The sequence below is a fragment of the Stegostoma tigrinum genome, chromosome 8, assembly GCF_030684315.1.
Source record: "Stegostoma tigrinum isolate sSteTig4 chromosome 8, sSteTig4.hap1, whole genome shotgun sequence".
In the NCBI taxonomy this organism is placed as follows: Eukaryota; Metazoa; Chordata; class Chondrichthyes; order Orectolobiformes; family Stegostomatidae; genus Stegostoma; species Stegostoma tigrinum.
The window spans coordinates 63,110,448-63,129,249 of record NC_081361.1 but is presented as its reverse complement, the minus strand read 5'-3'; the positions used below and the strand labels follow the sequence as shown (position 1 = coordinate 63,129,249).

The 18,802-nt window shown below is 42.4% G+C and overlaps 1 protein-coding gene across 2 annotated transcripts in view; it reads right to left on the bottom strand.

Annotated features, from left to right (window-relative positions):
* LOC125456528 (uncharacterized) overlaps positions 1-18,802 on the bottom strand; it is a 100,645-nt gene that overhangs the window by 20,971 nt on the left and 60,872 nt on the right. For both annotated transcript variants that reach the window (XM_048539725.2, XM_048539722.1), the window contains exon 8: positions 3,600-3,756. In XM_048539725.2, the coding sequence (XP_048395682.1) occupies positions 3,600-3,756 (157 nt within the window). The remainder of the gene's footprint in view (positions 1-3,599; positions 3,757-18,802) is intronic.

The window sequence follows — 18,802 nt, the reverse complement described above, 5'->3', positions numbered from 1 at the left end:
AATCATCTATCAGAGACTTAACCTTAAAAGCATATTCAATATATTTAAAGATAATAAAATGTGAGGCTGGATGAACACAGCAGGCCAAGCAGCATCTCAGGAGCTCCTGAGATGCTGCTTGGCCTGCTGTGTTCATCCAGCCTCACATTTTATTATCTTGGAATCTCCAGCATCTGCAGTTCCCATTATCTCTCATCTTCAATATATTTAAATCTCCTTAACCACATATTTGCTTACAAAAATAAACAGTGTATTCATGATCCCAAAGCAACCTCCTTATGTTTTTAATCAATCTGCAAACATATGATTCCCCATAAACCCAGTGATACATTCATAAAGTTCTATGATCCACTATATGTAAAAAAACAGCTATTGAAAATGCTCGAACAGATTCTTTCCAACTCTCAACCACAGTATGGCAGATCTTCTCAATTTTTAAATGGCCAGGGTTAAAATAATTTGATAGTCTGGCATATCTTATCCATCTTCCAAGAGCACTTACATCTATTCTAAAAATCCACAACTCACACACTCGTGCTTGTTTCAAGCAATCCTGCTAAATTCTAGTTTCCCTCATTTGTGAATTATGTCCCATTCCTGTATCACCCCTCCTAACCAGCAAAAATTATATCTACCAGATATGGGGATGACACTTCCAGAGTTAGGATCTATGTGATAACTCAATGACTCATTGAAAATCCAGACCTGGCATCAGCATGAAGTAGGTACACTGAGAAAGCGGGTGCAATACTGCAGAGGTGTATGCAGTAAAGTTGCTTAGTTACAGTCATGTTCATTCTTCCAGAGTTGAGATAAAATCTCAGGACCAGAAACCTACCAGAGGCCATGGGGAGTGATTACTTTACAATGTAGCATCCAATTCTCATCTCTTGGTTCAATCACCCCTTATAGCCCTATATCCTTTCATGCTTCAGAGTTTAAATTTAGCTTAAATTTAGCAATGGTATTTGCCTGTGGCCAAGTGTTCTGGTAATCCACTGCATAAAGGATTTCTTATCACCATTTTTCTCACTCCTAGTGATACATATAATTGATGATTCCCTCATTTCTCACTCTAACTAAAGGAAATGTTCTTTATCTGGTAATTCTACTCAAACCCTTCATAATTTCAGAAATTGCAATTAAATCTCTTAACCTTCCTTCCTTCTAAGATATCAGTACCTGTATATCAAGTCTAACTCTGAGTTAAAAATTCTCAATTTAAGTGCAATCAAATTTCCAGGCCAATATATTAGAATCAGTGACTCCCTTTATCCAACATTCAGCATCATTCCACTGTGAACACACTTCTACTCATTTCTTTCCAAATGACATTGCCTCACATATATCCACAAATAGATTCTTCTGATTGCTTTCCCACTCTGCTCACATGCTTAGATTTCACTAAGGCTGGTACCTTACAGAGTTGACTTTACCGAAGTCAGAGAGATTGAAGCAGTGGCATTTAGTTTATACATTTTACTCCATGCTGAATAAGTACTACACTACTTTGAGCACATTTCTGAACTTAGCCAGCCCCACTCAACTGCAGATCCATGTGGGGTCACGGGCATGACAGATGATCCCAAGTGTTAGCATTAGAGGCTCTGGAATAAATCTTAGAGTGGGATTATGTCACGTCATTGACATATGCACATTTCAAATGGCAGAGTGATGCAACAAAATTGTTTGTCAATTTGTTTCTCAACTGAGCCTGAGGATACTAATACCAGTGGTGATGTGCTCTATCGGCACCATGTCAACTTACACAGAGAGATAAAATCTAATCAATAATCTTTTTGACATGTATGAAAAAGGGTGCTACACGTTTTTTATCCTACACATCTTTTTAGAAATATTAATTCTTTCCCCTTGCTTGATGGCCCTCACAATGCAATTTGCCCACTCAAAATGCAAATACATGAGACGTTACATGGCATCCCAATGGCAGTTTGAAACTCATCCACAAAACATCAAAAAATGAGTTTTAGTGACTGTCACTGTGATTTATTTTCCTTTCCACTGGGAAAACATCTGGATTGTATAGGCCTTCTGGAATAGTAGGGCTGATATCTGCTGCGTGGAGGTTCATGGGTGTGAAACTGTGACCCAGATTTTTATCAAGATGGAGAACAGGTTTTTGGGTAAGGATATTTTACAGAAGCAGCTGGCCATTGAAATTACCAGCTACCTCTACTGAACACTATTTTTGGCAAACCTGTAGTATGGGACCTGGAGTGTGCCCAATAGATCTCCCAAGAGGAGGTCTAAACTTTGTGGATTAGTTTCAAAAGCGAGGATATGGCAAGATAAGGAAATAAGGTACCACTTTGGATATGGCCCAAGGACACTTGGGGAGGTAATGTGGGAGGTAATGTTCCTTTGACAGTGGTAGAGAGGAGTTGTAAGGTATACATTGGAACTGTTGAAAGTACTGAGAAAGTACACAAACCCATTAGAATTATCAAAGAACTGTCAATATTGGCAAGTGATTTAGCTCTCCTGTGCTCTAAATTGACAAAGAAAGTCTGTGGATTTAAAAAAGAATCAGCTATTGCTATTTCCTCTGTTTGTTGACATGGGCCATTAAAGGATTTGTGCTGAACAACTGATTTTACTACCTAACATTACCTTAGTGGGGTGCCTATTAAGGGAATAGGTTGATTGACAATTTCAGTTAGTTACAGAATACAAATATCTCTTTTCATGAGTTTAAGCAGACATGAAATATTTGTTTTTATACCAGATTAGTTGAAGAAATTTCAATGTATTAAAATATTTTAAAATTAATGACATATTTATTTTTAAAGAGTGACATCATCAAAAGACACAAAGTTATTTCAACATGGCTCCTGATGTTTAATTGTTGTAAATACTAGCCAGGGGTATAGGAGGGAAAAGGAGGTTAGTGGGGACTATAAGTTGGCATATTGGCACAAAGGGTTATAAAAAGGGCTGTTGGAATGAGGGAGAGCATGAGTTATCAAGGACAGTACTGGAGATTATTGGGGTCAGTACATTGCCATAGATTGGCAAGGAGGGTGCAGGAAGCCATGGTTGGTGTGCACAAGGCATTAGGTGGTTAAGCATTGGCATTGAAGGGGCACAGGGGCAGTATGAGGCTTCCAGTGGGGTGAGGAGTAAGGGCTGGAGGGATGTTTCCTGTGATAACCTTTATTTTTACACTTTGGACACAGTCCTGGAACTTCAAGGCAGCTGTGTACCCATCCCACCACCACATTAGGCATTCATCCTTCAGTCTGCCCACCCTGACCTCCAATCCAGCTGCTGCACTGAAAATGAAATGTCCAAGCAGTCATTTTTTCAAAGATTGGTCAACAGAGCTCGGGGTTCTACCTGTCTTTGCACACTCAACCAGCAATGAAAACTGGGGCCTGTGTCTTGGCTAGCTATCAGAAATAGATTACTATACTATAATAAATATTTTGCTGCATCAACAATCTCGGTGATGGATTGCTGTACCACCTTCAAATACATCTTGTTTTACATATAAAACATACCATTCCAACCTAAGCATTTTTATTTTCATTTGTTACCAGTTATTAAGGTTGAAGACGTAAGGTTATGATTTTGCTTACTCAAAGGGTACTTTTCTAATGGCCCAATTCCTCCGGCAGATGGGTCTCTGCCCTGTTGGGAATCCAGATTCTCAATGTCATATTGCATTGGTTCAACTTGAAATCTAACGTTTTTTTCTATTGTTGTCTTCTCAGCAGCAGTGTCTTCCTGATCATCCTGCCAAGAAAATTCGATAACTTAAAACATTTATAAGTGCTAACACATACATGAGTACTTATCAACTGTAACTTTCATTCCAGAGAGGACTGTCTTCTCTGCTGCTCAGTTACATTTGATTCTTTAAGCTACCAGTGCATTGATTTTGAGAAATTCAATTATTTTCCAGCTAGCTAGAAAAATCAAGAACAATTTAGTGAATTGTGGTCCCACAAGAACAATTTAGTGAATCATGTGGGATCAAAAGCCTGAACCAATTTTCCAAAATCTTCCATCACTTTATCCATACTGAGCTGATTTGTAGATCCTCATTAGTATTGCTGAACCTTAGAGAACTTGTAAGAGAGCACAACTATGTCAGAATGAACAAAGTGTAGAATTTGATTCTGTCGTTCGTGGCATGAATGACGACAGGGTAGCATTCAATCAGACAGGAAGGTGGTGTGTGGAGACTCTTTTGGAGGACAGATACATCATAGGATGTTTAATAGACATTTTCTAACATTATCAGGAACTTTGATAAATTGAATTGGGAAAAACAGTTTCCTTAGCGAGAGAATCAAGGGCTCAATTTTAATTCTGTGCAAATGGAAACGCTTTGAAGTGGTTAAAATTAAGCTGTTAGTTAAAAGAGCTCAACAACTAAGATCTATTATGACAGATTTGATTTGATTTAATTTATTGTAGGTACAGTAAAAAAAATGTTTTGTGTGAATTTCAGGTAGATCACACTATACAAAGTGCATTAGGGTAATAAAACAGAGCTAAGAATATTTTGTGACGGCTGCAGAGAAGGTGCACAAAGAGCGAGATCAGCATTAAATTAAAACTTTTAGAGATCCAGTCAGAAGTCTAATAACAGCAGGGAACAAGCTGTTCTTGAATCTGTTGGTATGTGCGTTTACGGTTTTGTATCTTCTTCTCAACAGAAAAGGTTGGAAGAAAACATAACTAGGCCAGGAGGGGTCTTTGATTATGTTCAAAAACAGAAGTTGCTGGAAAAGCTCAGCAAGTCTGGCAGCATCTGTGAAGAAAAATCAGAGTTAATATTTTGGTTCCGGTCATGTTAACTCTGATTTCTCTTCACAGATGCTGCTAGTTCTGCTGAGCTTTTTCAGCAACTTCTGTTTTTCTTTCAGATTTACAGTTCTTTACATTTTTCTTTGATTATGTTGGCTGCCTTCCTAAGGCAGCGAGAAGTAGGATGGAATCAATGGATGGAATCAATGGATGGAAAGTTGGCTTGTGTGATGGACTGGGCTGTGTTCATGACTGTGTAGTTTCCTACAGTCCTGGCCAGAGTAACTGCCATACCAAGTCATGATGCATCTGGATAGAATGCTTTCAATGTTGCATCTGCAAAAATTCGTAAGAATCTTTATGGTCAAGCCAAATTTCCTGAACATTCGAGGAAGAAGAGGTGTTGTTTTGTTTGCCCGACTGCTGCATCAACGTGGGTGGACCAGGGCAGATTGTTTGTGATCATCACTCCTAGGAACTTGACCATCTCCATCTCCGCACCATTGATGTAGATAGTGGCATGCCGTCCAGCTTGTTCCCTGAAGTCAATGACCAGCTCTTTCAATTTGTTGATGTTGAGGGAGAGTTTGTTATCTTTACACTGTGCCACAAAGCACAAAAACACTTTCCTGTATTTTGTCTCATCATTATTTGAGATCTGGCCTACAACGGAGCAGCTGTAGTTAGAAGAGGATGAAATTTGGTCACACTGTCATGGGTGTCTAGGGAGTATAGTAAGGGGCTGAGCATGCAGAGAGAAATTAGGAACATTTTAGTTAGTCACAACATCGTTGAGGAATGAAATGTCTTGCTGCAATAACTGTTCATGGCAGACGTTATTGCTTATTACTGAACAAATATTTGTGGTGGCACTGAACTATGGGAGACACAGGCAGTGGGATTAGTTTGGGTGGCTTCTATCTGTGTTATATAAACAGTCCCAAATAGCCACTATGAGACTAGGATTTTAGGTGTGTGAATGATGGTGGGGGTTACCATGGAGCTGGTGACTTACCCTGAAATCTGTAGCCCTTAAAGTAATTGATCTTCCTCTCACAGAACACCAATCGAAAGAATTTTCTCCGGATTAATTCCAGGGATTTTATCCCCCATTGCACCTACAGCACTGTTGGGTTTTCTCTAACATCCAGGTCACTGCATTGTAGGGAGGTAATAGCTAAGGAACTTCTAATGAGCCAAATCATACTGTCAAGGCAATCTTTTCTAACATCTCTTGCTCGTGTTTGTGTCCCATTACATAATTAGATCCAGAGTAGAGTCAATAAATTTGAGGTGATGCTCAATTTTTCTCCTGCAATGCCAATCTTGCCACTGGGAAATATGGGATTGGACTATCACTTGATTCTAAAGCTTGGGTCCTGAAGTTGATGGTAAAATTTAACCTTTGATCTAAATAAACATATAGTAAAAGCCAAACTTGATTTCACATTCTGGGAGGAACACTGCTTTTTGGAAGTAAGAAATTATGATATTATGTCATGAACATCTATCTCATTTTACCCTTATAAATGGAGGTGCGCAAATGTTTCTAAAGTAGTTGGAAATAAGTCTTAGTCTCAAGTTAACAATGCAAATAGAAAAGAAAGCAGAATTTAAGAGTTGCAATAGCACTTGCAGTTCTATTTAATTTCAGCTGTGGTTCACAAAAATTATAACAATTACCGTGCATTGCAAACATCAAGATAATGATTGCTGTGTAATGTTGTGTATTTATGTCTTAATGCGCTTTGCTTGGAACTAAATCTGTTGCGTAAAGTTAAAACCTGAATTTTTGAAATGGTTAGATGTGCAGGCTCAAGTACATTGGAGTGGAAGTCCATGATGCAAGTACACCGGTCAGGGTTAGGCCACCTTATTTAAATTCCAAAAGCAGTCACCAATGTCACTTAGTGGGTGCCAGAGAAGGAGGGCAGCACATTGCTGACTCGCTGCTTCTTTAACTGGTACTTAATAGATGAAAACTTTGCTGCTATCAACATATTTGATGCAATCACAACCTGTGCACACGTCATTGAAGGCGGCAGGACATGTGGAGAGAGCTTAAAATAAGTGTACTGTACACGGTATTTACAGGGACATAGAGTACAAGAGCAAGGAGGTAAATGTTGAACTTGTAAACGACATTTGTTAGACCTCAGTTGGAGTATTGTGTACATTGTGGATACATTATAGAAACATAGAAATGTAGAAGATAGGAGCAGGAGGAGGCCATTTAGCCCTTTGAGTCTGCTTTGCCATTCATCATGATTGTGGCTGATCATCTAATTTAATAGCCTAACCCTGCTTTTTCCCCCATAATCTTTGATTCCATTTGCCCCAAGTGCTACATCAAGCCACCTTTTGAATACATTCAATGTTTTGGCAGATGTGAACACATTGGAGAGAGTGCAGAAATGATCTACAAGAAGTGGTTCCAGGAATGAGAAACTTCAAAAATGACTGTTCTCCTTTGAGTTCAATAAACAGATAACTGACAGAGGTTTTTAAAATCAAGACTGGCCGGATGGAGTAGATCAGGAGAAGCTCTTATTGCTCATGAAAGGGACAAGAATGAGAAGCCATTGATTGAAAGTGATGTGCAAAAGAAGAAAGGATGGTATAGCATATTTTTTCACTCAGTGAGTAGTTAGGGTATGGAATGCAGTGACCAGAAATGTAGTGGAGGCTGGTTAAATTGAGGCAATTAACAGGACCTTGGATGATTATTTGGATAGAAAAAATGTGCAAGGGTATGAGGCAAAAGCAGGAGATTACCACGAGGTAGTAATACGTTTTCAAAGAGATAGTGCAGGCATGATGGTCCGAATGGCCTCCAACTGCATCTTGATAACAAAGTGTGGAGCTGAATGAACACAGCAGGCCATGCAGCATCTTAGGAGCACAAAAGCTGATGTTTCGGGCCTAGACCCATCTTCAGAAATGTCCGAAACATCAGCCTTCCTGCACCTGAGATGCTGCTTGGCCTGCTGTGTTCATTCAGCTTCACACCTTGTTATCTCAGATTCTCCAGCATCTGCAGTTCCCACTATCTTCAAATGCACCTTAACAATTTTGTGGTTCTGTGATAGCTCTGGCCTTTGAGATGGGCTCAACCTTCATTTTCAGGCGTGAGTTCACCACAATATCCAGATTGCTTTGTGTTAGCGAGGTCACAAGCTAGTTTTATCATTTCTGAAATGACAGTTCAAATTTAGGGTAGTTTCAAGCAAATATGGGGTTATTGACTGACTTTCCACCACTGCAGCTGCACCTCTGGTTGAAGTATTGCAATGAGGTGCTGCATCCATACATGTTCAGGAATATAACTATTTTGCAGCTACACATAGTTTGAAAAGGATGAGCAGCAGAATCTTACAGGGGCTTGAATGATGTGAGCAATAGTGAAATTTGTGGCAGAACTGTGCAAGACATCCAGTGAGGCCTTTTTCTACTTTGGTATCAACCTGTGGCATCTTATACATATCTAACGGGTGGTGTGGTAAGTTTCTTGCTAAGCAGTGCCAATTAAGGGCATTATTACTTGTTAAACATCTTATCAATGGCACAACTCACCAAATTAATATCCAGTGTCCTATCTTACCAAACAAAGTAGACATTGAGAATCTTGACATGGAAGTCAGAATGCCTACCTGGCAACTTCAACTCACTTCTTACTCCAAAGGACATCTGGTTTAACACAGGGCACCAACATCTCCGTTAACACTCCATGATACTGGCCAACCCACATCCATGTACATTACGTGAGTGTTGGCCTCCAGCAATACACATGGCACATAACCAATCCACTCACAGGATGTTTCTGCACTTCAATGCTGCACTGTGGGACGCACCAGCTGCCACAAGGCCTGTGCATGATCAGGGACATGCCTACAGCTCATGAACTGGCCCAGCTGCACTTTTGGCCTGTTTGCTTGCTGTGATGACACTCACTCATCCTGGGCTTACCTGGATACTCACAACATCTCTGCCTTGTATTGGCTTGTCTTTTTGTGCCAGAGATTCCAGGCTTGCCATATTACTGCAGTACAGACACAAAGCTAGGAATTTTGTCATGGTTGTCAGTATTCATCAGTCAAGTCAGGGAAGATAGCCTTTCCACAAAGTGTCCAGACATTGTTCTTCAAGGGCAACTTCCAATACCAGCCCAGGGGCTTGGGCGTGGTCAGCCATTTGAGGCAGTGAGAGTCAGGATGCTTTCCATAAAATTTATGAGGAGCTGAAGTTGAGCAGCCCACCACCTGCCTTGACTTTAACTGTCCTAACGTGGCTGTTTTTATCCGAGAATGAAAGGAAGAGGCGGGTACTAATATATGAGAGGTCCGTTCATAAGTTTGATCACAGCAGGGATGAAGTGGTTCTTGAATCAGTTGGTAATTGCTATTGGTTTCTTCAATCTGCTGGTCTTTCGGAAAGAGGAGGACCCACTTGTGCATCTTACTGTCCACCAGACCATCCAGGGTGCTAAATTTCCCTTGTCTGCCATGTGCAGGACAGAAGCCTTGCAGGACTGCTTGGGATCCACAGTGCTTGTTTGAGTGCACAACAGCCTTCATAAAGGATGGCACCAGCAATATCAGTCAACTCCGAGATATCCTGGCAATGGCATGTTGTTCCCGGAGTGGCACATATTAAGAATAATGTGAGGGGATACTTCTGGGTGGGATAGATGATTAATCAGGCAAGTTTGACATGAAGCAGCAAGAAAACTAGCTAGGCCTCATGGTGAAAACCCCTTCAAGGCTCTTAATGAAACAGACATTAGCCAAAAAACTATAATATTCAACCTGAAGTCTGAAACAGAGTAAAATGTAACAACACTTCTACAGAATGAAATGTACTTTGTTTTCACCAGAATTAAGAGCCTTTAAATATACTTGTCAAAATGGAACACACTAGTTTCAATTACAGAAACATTTCTTTCACACTGATACCAGTCAGAGAGCACTTTGGATCCAGTATCGTAACTCCCTTAGCTTTAATATTGTTATGGATAAAGATAGGATGAGTCCACAGGTTAAGGTGCTGAACTGGAGCAGGGCCAATTCTGGCCCTGTTAGGCAGGACTTAGCAGAAGTCAATTGGGTGAGTCTGTTTGAAGGAAAAGGAACGACTGGCAAATGAGAGGCTTTTAAAAGCGTGATATCAAGAGTCCAGGGACAGTACGTTAGGGTGAAGCAAAAAGCTGGCAGGTTTAGGGATCCCTGGCTGACAAAGGATATTGAGGCTTTGGTCAGGAAAAAGAAGGCAGCATACATTGTGTTTAAGCCGTCAGGCTCAAGTGAATCCCTCAATGACTATAAAAAAATGTAGGAGCACACTTACGAGGGACATCAAAAGAACAAAAAAGTATGAGATGGATCTGGCAGATAAAGTTAAAGATAATCCCAAGAGATTTTACAGATATATTAAGAGTAAAAAGGGGCGAGGGAGAGAACAGGTCCCCTTAAAGATCAACATGGCCATCAGTGTCTGGAGCCACAGGAGATGGGGGAGATTTTTAATGAATGTTTGTTGAGGAGAGAGTCACGGATGTTAAGGAAATAAAGGAAACAGTTGAGCATGTTTTGGACTGTGTACATATTACCAGAGAGGGTGTATTTGCAGCCTTAAAGTGCACCAAGGTGGATAAATCCTCTGGCCTGATCAAGTCCATCCTCAGATGTTTTGGGCGGCCATGGAAGATATTGCAGACCCCTTGCAAAGATTTTTGCTTTATCTTTAACGACTGGTGAAGTTCTGGAATATTGAAGGGTGGTTAATGTTGTTCCATTGTTTAAGAAAGGTCGCAAAGACAAGCCAGGGAACTACAGGCTAGTGAGCCTGACATTCATGGCAGGCAAGTTATTGGAGAGGATACTGAGGGACAGGATCAACTAACATTTGGACAGTCAAGGTCTGATTAGTGATAGTCAGTATGGATTTGTGTATGGGAAGTCATGTCTGACAAATCTTTAGAGCTTTTCGAAGAGGTAACCAAGAGGACAGATGAGGATAGGGCAGTGGATGTTGCCGATATGGGCTTTAGAAAGGCCTTTGGATAGGTCCCGCATGGCAGACTAGTCATTAAGGTTAGGTCATTTGGAATCCAGGGACTGCTGGCTAATTGGATTCAAAATTGGCTCGATGGTAGGAAACAGACAGTGATGGTTGAAGATTGCTTCTCAGACTGGAGGACTGTGACCAATGGTGTGTGACAGGGGTGAGTACTGGGACCTCTGTCATTTGATATTTACATAAATGATCTGGATGTGAACGTTAAGGCATGACTAGCAGACTTCTGGATGATACAAAATTAGGCGGTATCATTGAAAGTGATGAAGATTATCAAAAATTACAGAGGGATCTGGATCAGATAGGGAAATAGGCTGAGGATTGGCAAATGCAATTCAATACAGTTAAGTTTGAGGTGTTGCATTTTGGAAATTCAAAACCAAGGTAGGGCTTTACATAGTAAATGATAAGGACCTGATGAGTGCTACAGAACAGCGGGACCTGAGGAGTGCAAGCACGTAGTTCACTGAAAGTGGCAACACAGGTAGACAGGGTGGTGAAGAAGGCATTTAGCATGATGCCTTTCATCGATTGAGGCATTGAGTATAGGATTTGGGAGCTTATGTTACAGTTGTAGAAGTCATTGATGAGGCTGCACTTAAAATAGTGTGTATAGTTTTGATCACCCTGTTAGTTAAATTGAAAAGTGTGCAAAGAAGATTTACGAGGATGTTGCCAGGACTCGTAAGTCTGAGGTATAGGGGGAAGAGGCTGGACAGGACATTCCTTGGAATGTAGGAGGATGAGAGGTGACCTTATTGAGGTGTATAAAATCATGAGGGGCATAAATATGATGAATGCATATAGTCTTTTTCCCTGGGATAGGGAATTGAAAACTAGAGGGCATAGGTTCAAGGTGAGAGGGGAAAGATTTTAAGAAGGATCTGAGGGGCAACTTCTTCACACAGGTGTGTATATGGAATGGCTGTCAGAGAAGTGGCTGAGGCAGGTACAATAGCAACACGTCAAAAACATTTGGGATAGGTACACAGATGGAAGGGGTTCAGAGGGATATGAACCAAATGCAGGCAATTGGAACTAGCTGAGTGGGTATCATGGACCAAAGGGCCTGTTTCCATGTTGTATTATTTTATGACTCTATATTCAAAGCTTGGTGCTGTAAGTAGGATTTCAAGACTGTCTCGAATCATGAGGGTATTTAATTCATAATAAATTGAGGTATAAATTAAAATATTGCTTAAACAAACTGTGTTCATACAGTATTTTACCAGCAATATTTTGGAAAATATGGCTTCGGTGTTGGTACTGTCAGTGCAGTTCACACACAAGCTAGGATTTTTCATACGAGTTACACCAATGTTTTAGTGAAGTATGAACAGTAAGGACAAAAAATAGAATGTACATTCTTTGCAGTTTTCCAACACTTCCAGAGTTTTCCATTGGAAAGGACAAAATATCAAAATAATAAGAATAGGTCATACAAAGTTGTCCTGTTTTTTGCATCAGAGAGTGCCAAGACTTTTAGTGTAAAAGTTGCTACTGGAAGAAACAGAGGTTTAAAATTTAAAGGTGCATATTATTTGGTGTAATCCCCTGTATGGTAATTGGGAGTTTGGGTCAAGGTGAAATATTTTAAAATTGTTTCTTGCTAGTCCCAACAAAAGCCACTGTCCAAAATAGGCTTCAGTGAATTTCTAAGATATGAAAAACCTCCTCAACTGGTCAGCTCTTTGATACAGATATTAATTAGGTTGCAAGTTTGAAAGAATATTTCAAATATACCTGGAACTGTTTGGGCAAGGATTGCAGAATTGGATACATACAAAGCTCATCCTGTGAAGTTCATTCTGGGATCACTCAAGTTCATAAAATCCTGACTGTGATATAACTTGGGAAGAGACTTCCTGATTTAGAATCTTAAATTTATGGCTACTCCTTGAACTTTGCTGCAGATTTCATTTAAGTCCTCAAAACAGATAACGAACAAAAGAGAACAGCCTTTTGGTAATGCATGTGGTACTAATTTAATGCCAAGGTTAACTTCCTGACGGCATGGTCATGAAGCACCCATGGAACATTTAAGAATGGATTCCATGAAGTGGAACATGGAAATTTGGGATCATTTTTGGGTCCCAATCTTACTTCCATGGTCTACAAAAATGGGAGGAGTTCAGCAAAGCAAGCAAAGTGACAGAAAGTTGAAGCAGATGCTGACCATTAAAATTATTCTGTTATGCTGTGTGGAATAGACAGAATGATACTTGCAACTAAAGTGAGTGGATTGGTGATAGAACATAGAACGTAGAACAGTACAGCACAGAACAGGCCCTTCAGCCCACAATGTTGTGCCGACCATTGATCCATGTATGCACCCTCAAATTTCTGTGACCATATGCATGTCCAGCAGTCTCTTAAATGACCCCAATGACCTTGCTTCCACAACTGCTGCTGGCAACGCATTCCATGCTCTCACAACTCTCTGTGTAAAGAACCCGCCTCTGACATCCCCTCTATACTTTCCTCCAACCAGCTTAAAACTATGACCCCTCGTGCTAGCCATTTCTACCCCGGGAAATAGTCTCTGGCTATCAACTCTATCTATGCCTCTCATTATCTTGTATACCTCAATTAGGTCCCCTCTCCTCCTCCTTTTCTCCAATGAAAAGAGGCCGGGCTCAGTCAACCTCTCTTCATAAGATAAACCCTCCAGTCCAGGCAGCATCCTGGTATAAACCTCCTCTGAACCCTCTCCAAAGCATCCACATCTTTCCTATAATACGGCGACCAGAATTCCAAGTGCGGTCTAACCAAAGTTTTATAGAGCTGCAACAAGATCTCACAACTCTTAAACTCAATACCCCTGTTAATGAAAGCCAAAACACCATACGCTTTCTTAACAACCCTGTCCACTTGGGTGGCCATTTTAAGGGATCTATGTATCTGCACACCAAGGTCCCTCTGTTCCTCCACACTGCCAAGAATCCTATCCTTAATCCTGTACTCAGCTTTCAAATTCGACCTTCCAAAATGCATCACCTGGCATTTATCCAGGTTGAACTCCATCTGCCACCTCTCAGCCCATCTCTGCATCCTGTCAATGTCCCGCTGCAGCCTACAACAGCCCTCTATACTGTCAACGACACCTCTGACCTTCAGGTCGTCTGCAAACTTGCTGACCCATCCTTCAATCCCCTCATCCAAGTCATTAATAAAAATTACAAACAGTGGAGGCCCAAGGACAGAGCCCTGTGGAACCCCACTCACCACTGACTTCCAGGCAGAATATTTTCCTTCTACTACCACTTGCTGCCTTCTGTTGGCCAGCCAATTCTGTATCCAAGCAGCTAAGTTCCCCTGTATCCCATTCCTCCTGACCTTCTGAATGAGCCTACCATGGGGAACCTTATCAAATGCCTTACGGAAGTCCATATACACCACATCCACAGCTCGACCCTCATCAACTTTTCTAGTCACATCCTCAAAAAACTCGATAAGGTTTGTGAGGCATGACCTACCCCTCACAAAGCCGTGTTGACTGATCAAGCCATGCTCTTTCAGATGGTCATAAATCCTATCCCTCAGAATCCTTTCTAACACCTTGCAGACGAATAGTGCAGGGAATTCCATGAAGCGTGAAGAAACAATCAATGTAGGGAGGTGATGGCCTAGTAATATTATTAGCATTATTCCAAAGACCAAGTGATGCTCTGGGTTCAAATCACATCATGGCAGTTGCTGGAATTTGAATTCAATTAAAAAATCTGGAATCAAGATCCAATGATAGTCATGAAACCAATGTTGGGGAAAAACCATTTTGTTCACTAATGTACCTTCGGGAAGGAAACTGCTGTCCTTACCTGGTCTTGCCGACATGTGGCACTAGGCCCACAACAATGTGATTTTGGCCTAGCAAGCTACTCAGGTGCAATTAAGGGCAACTAGGGATGGGCAATAAATGCTGGCCCAGCAAACAAAGCCCACATCCCATGAGTAAGAAAAAGTCCTGGACCAAATGTGGCTCAAGGATTCTTTATTGGACCGAGAGGTTGTCCTCTGTACCATCTTGCCAATACAAAAATAAACAAGTAAAATAAGTCATTTGTTCTGCCTCTAGTCTTTACTCTAATGTTTCTATCAGTTATAGATAAATGTTAGTAAATAAAGTAGCATTAGCAATGTGTCGAGACTGTGACATTTGGTGCTTTGCCAATAACATGAATGTTCCAGATTAGTACATCTTCACTGAACATTTTGAGACACTTTCAGAGTGCTTCATCTGCTGGAATGCTGATTTTGAGCACTTTGACACACAAAAGAAATTAAGCTGAGGTAATAAAATGTGAGGCTGGATGAACACAGCAGGCCCAGCAGCATCTCTGGAGCACAAAAGCTGACGTTTCGGGCCTTGACCCTTCATCAGAGAGGGGGATGGGGTGAGGGTTCTGGAATAAATAAGGAGACGCGGGGAGGCAGACCGAAGATGGAGAGAAAAGAAGATAGGTGGAGAGGAGAGTATAGGTGGGGAGGTAGGGAGGGGATAGGTCAGTCCAGGGAAGACGGACAGGTCAAGGAGGTGGGATGAGGTTAGTAGGTAGGAGATGGAGGTGCGGCTTGGGGTGGGAGGAAGGGATGGGTGAGAGGAAGAACAGGTTAGGGAGGCAGAGACAGGTTGGACTGGTTTTGGGATGCAGTGGGTGGAGGGGAAGAGCTGGGCTGGTTGTGTGGTGCAGTGGCGGGAGGGGACGAACTGGGCTGGCTTTGGGGTGCGGTGGGGGAAGGGGAGATTTTGAAGCTGGTGAAGTCCACATTGATACCGTATGGCTGCAGGGTTCCCAAGCAGAATATGAGTTGCTGTTCCTGCAACCTTCGGGTGGCATCATTGTGGCACTGCAGGAGGCTCATGATGGACATGTCATCTAAAGAATGGGAGGGGGAGTGGAAATAGTTTGCGACTGGGAGGTGTAGTTGTTTATTGCGAACCGAGCGGAGGTGTTCTGCAAAGCGGTCCCCAAGCCTCCGCTTGGTTTCCCAAATGTAGAGGAAGCCACACCGGGTACAATGGTTGCAGTATACCACATTGACAGACGTGCAGGTGAACCTCTGCTTAATATGGAAAGTCATCTTGGGGCCTGGGATAGGGGTGAGGGAGGAGGTGTGGGGGCAAGTGTAGCATTTCCTGTGGTTGCAGGTGAAGGTGCCGGGTGTGGTGGGGTTGGAGGGCAGTGTGGAGTGAACAAGGGAATCACGGAGAGAGTGGTCTCTCCGGTAAGCAGACAAGGGTGGGGATGGAAAAACGTCTTGGGTGGTGGGGTCGGATTGTAGATGGCGGAAGTGTCGGAGGATGATGCGTTGTATCCGGAGGTTGGTGGGGTGGTATGTGAGAACGAGGGGGATCCTCTTTGGGAGGTTGTGGCGGGGGCGGGGTGTGAGGGATGTGTTGCGGGAAATGCGGGACATGCGATCAAGGGCGTTCTCGACCACTGTGGGGGTAAAGTTGCGGTCCTTGAAGTACTTGGACATCTGGGATGTGTGGGAGTGGAATGCCGCATCCTGGGAGCTGATGCGGCGGAGGCGGAGGAATAAAGTTAGGTTTCACCACAGTGTTGTCATACTTTGGAGGGAAGGTCAGGTGTAGGAAATGTGACTTGCATCAAAGAAAGGCAAACAAAGGGGCGATATAGAAAAAGGTGCTACACGTAATGGTCCTGTAAACAGATACAGTCCACTTGCTGTTTGTGAGGATAAACATGCATGGTATGGGATAATTAGTTGGAATGCTAAGCATGGCACTGTAGGCAAGAAAATGGCTAAGAGACTTGGGGGTGGGTGGTTGGGTGGTGCAACAGTATCAAGATCAGAATAGAAAGGTTGTCAAAGAGGATTTGATAATTCAGGAAGTCAACAGCATTATTTGCAGTTATGGATTACTGTTATCAGTATACTGGAGTACTGAAGAGGAAGAGCAAGCACTTAGTATATGGGGAAGTTGTCTGGGAAGAAAGGTTGGCAGCCATCCAGAGAGATTTGGGAATGGCTGTTTGCGAGAAGAATTCTCCTGGTAGCTTTAAGAAAGGTCATGCAGGATAGAGTGAGGAAACTGGATGATAAAAAACAGGTTAATCACTACAAGCTGATAGAGCATATCAGAGGTGATTGTGCTCAAATCAATGGGATGCTGGGTTAATCAAAAGTAACCAAAGACACAGCAAGAGGAAGAAAGGGAAGGCTGAGGATTACAGTTGGTGGATGGTGACAGAACAAGGCGAAGAGGGCTGGGGTGGGGGCGGTCTTGTGGATAGCATGCTGATGATGACAGGGGCTGCCCAGGATGACAACCAGTGATCTAGGGTGTTATCAAGGGTGATGCTGGGTCAGATAGTGGGTGGATCGAGAGTTACAAGTAGAATGGTAGAGTGAAGATCACAGGTGACTCATGTCAGAACAGGAGTGTCCAGGGACATAGCTGCAACAGATTGATGAGGCACCTGGAGAGATAGTAACTGGGCAGGTGCAGTTGGGGTGGTAGCCAGGGTATAGTCAACATACAGCATTCAGCCATACTTGTGCAGACTGTTCACCAATGCCATATTCAGAAGAGATGTTGATTTTGAGTGATCCACCACATACAGCTAGGCAGCCAAAACTGTTGCGTTCACTCCACAGTTGGATTTTCCTAACTGCAAGGGCAACTGACTACTTACGTAGGGGATGAAAATGTCCTGGGAAGAACCAGCAGCTTTAGTAAATTAAAAGGGATTTAATTCTAGTGACCTACAGCTGTTTTTTGAGCAGCAAAATGCAATCTAAAAAATGTGTGCACGCTTCACATACAGCTCTTCAAGAGGCAGTGCACCACCATCTTTTCAAAGGCTACTAACAAAGGGGAATAAATGCCAGCCTAGCAGTGCCTATATCCCACGGGCGAATAAAACAAAAATCACTCTCGTGTGCCACAGCAGTTTACTCCTTTTGCACAACTCTAGAGTTGGCTCCTGGGTGACACATAGATCCTCAGTTCATGATACCTGTGTGGAATCCACATCCAGTACAAGTGTTAGCAGGACAACACAACACAACACATCACCAGCTGCTGAAGACGCGTTTCTGCTGCCTGCACCTCTCTAGCAGAGTGCTGTATAATGTGTCCCACAGAGTTTCTCAGATCACTGGGGTCTGTTGTGCCCTATATAGTTTACCGCAGCAAAATGTTAAGGAGTTTCTTGTTGGGAAGACCATAACGTGATGCCCAGTGCTGATACAGCTGAAGATGCCAGGGTGATGATGCGATTGACCAGACAAAAGTCTCATCACATCCTGATTTCAGCCTATGTGAGACCCCTGCAGGATTGGTCGATCATCACCTTAAGTAATGTCAATGTGGAAGTGCTACCACATCCAGCACATTCCTTCTACAGCAAAGTTCTCTAACCTATGGCTCATGGACCACACACAGCCGACTGGAACATTTCATACGACCTGCCAAATCAGGGATGGCTGGACTTGGAGTTCTGCCCCCTGAAGCAGCTCGGGGCCGGAAATGGTATCATGCTGAGAGATGGGGCTGTGCCATTCCCCCCTGAACTGATGGAAGGATCACCTCCAGTGCTGTTGTGTTGCGACAGAAAGTAATTGGAGGTCATTACAAATGTTATAGCTGTTGGTTGAACTTTGAGCTGACTGTGTCAGTGCTCGCTGATATGATGCTTTCCTGTGAATATTGGCCCAAATTGAAAAGGCCCTCAATAAACACACTGCTTTAGATATTTTCCTAATCAATCTGTTTAGAGGTGTTATTTCATCCCTCTGAAGCAGGTGTGGCATCTTCAGCTGTATCAGCACTGGGCACCACCTCACAGTCTTCCCAACATGAAACTCCTCAACATTTTGATGTCGTAAACTATGTAGGGCACAGCCTTCTCTTGGTCCAGAAGCAGGGACACTACCACTGCACTACAGTGCTTTAAAAAGTGCTTTCAAATCAACCTGTTCAAAC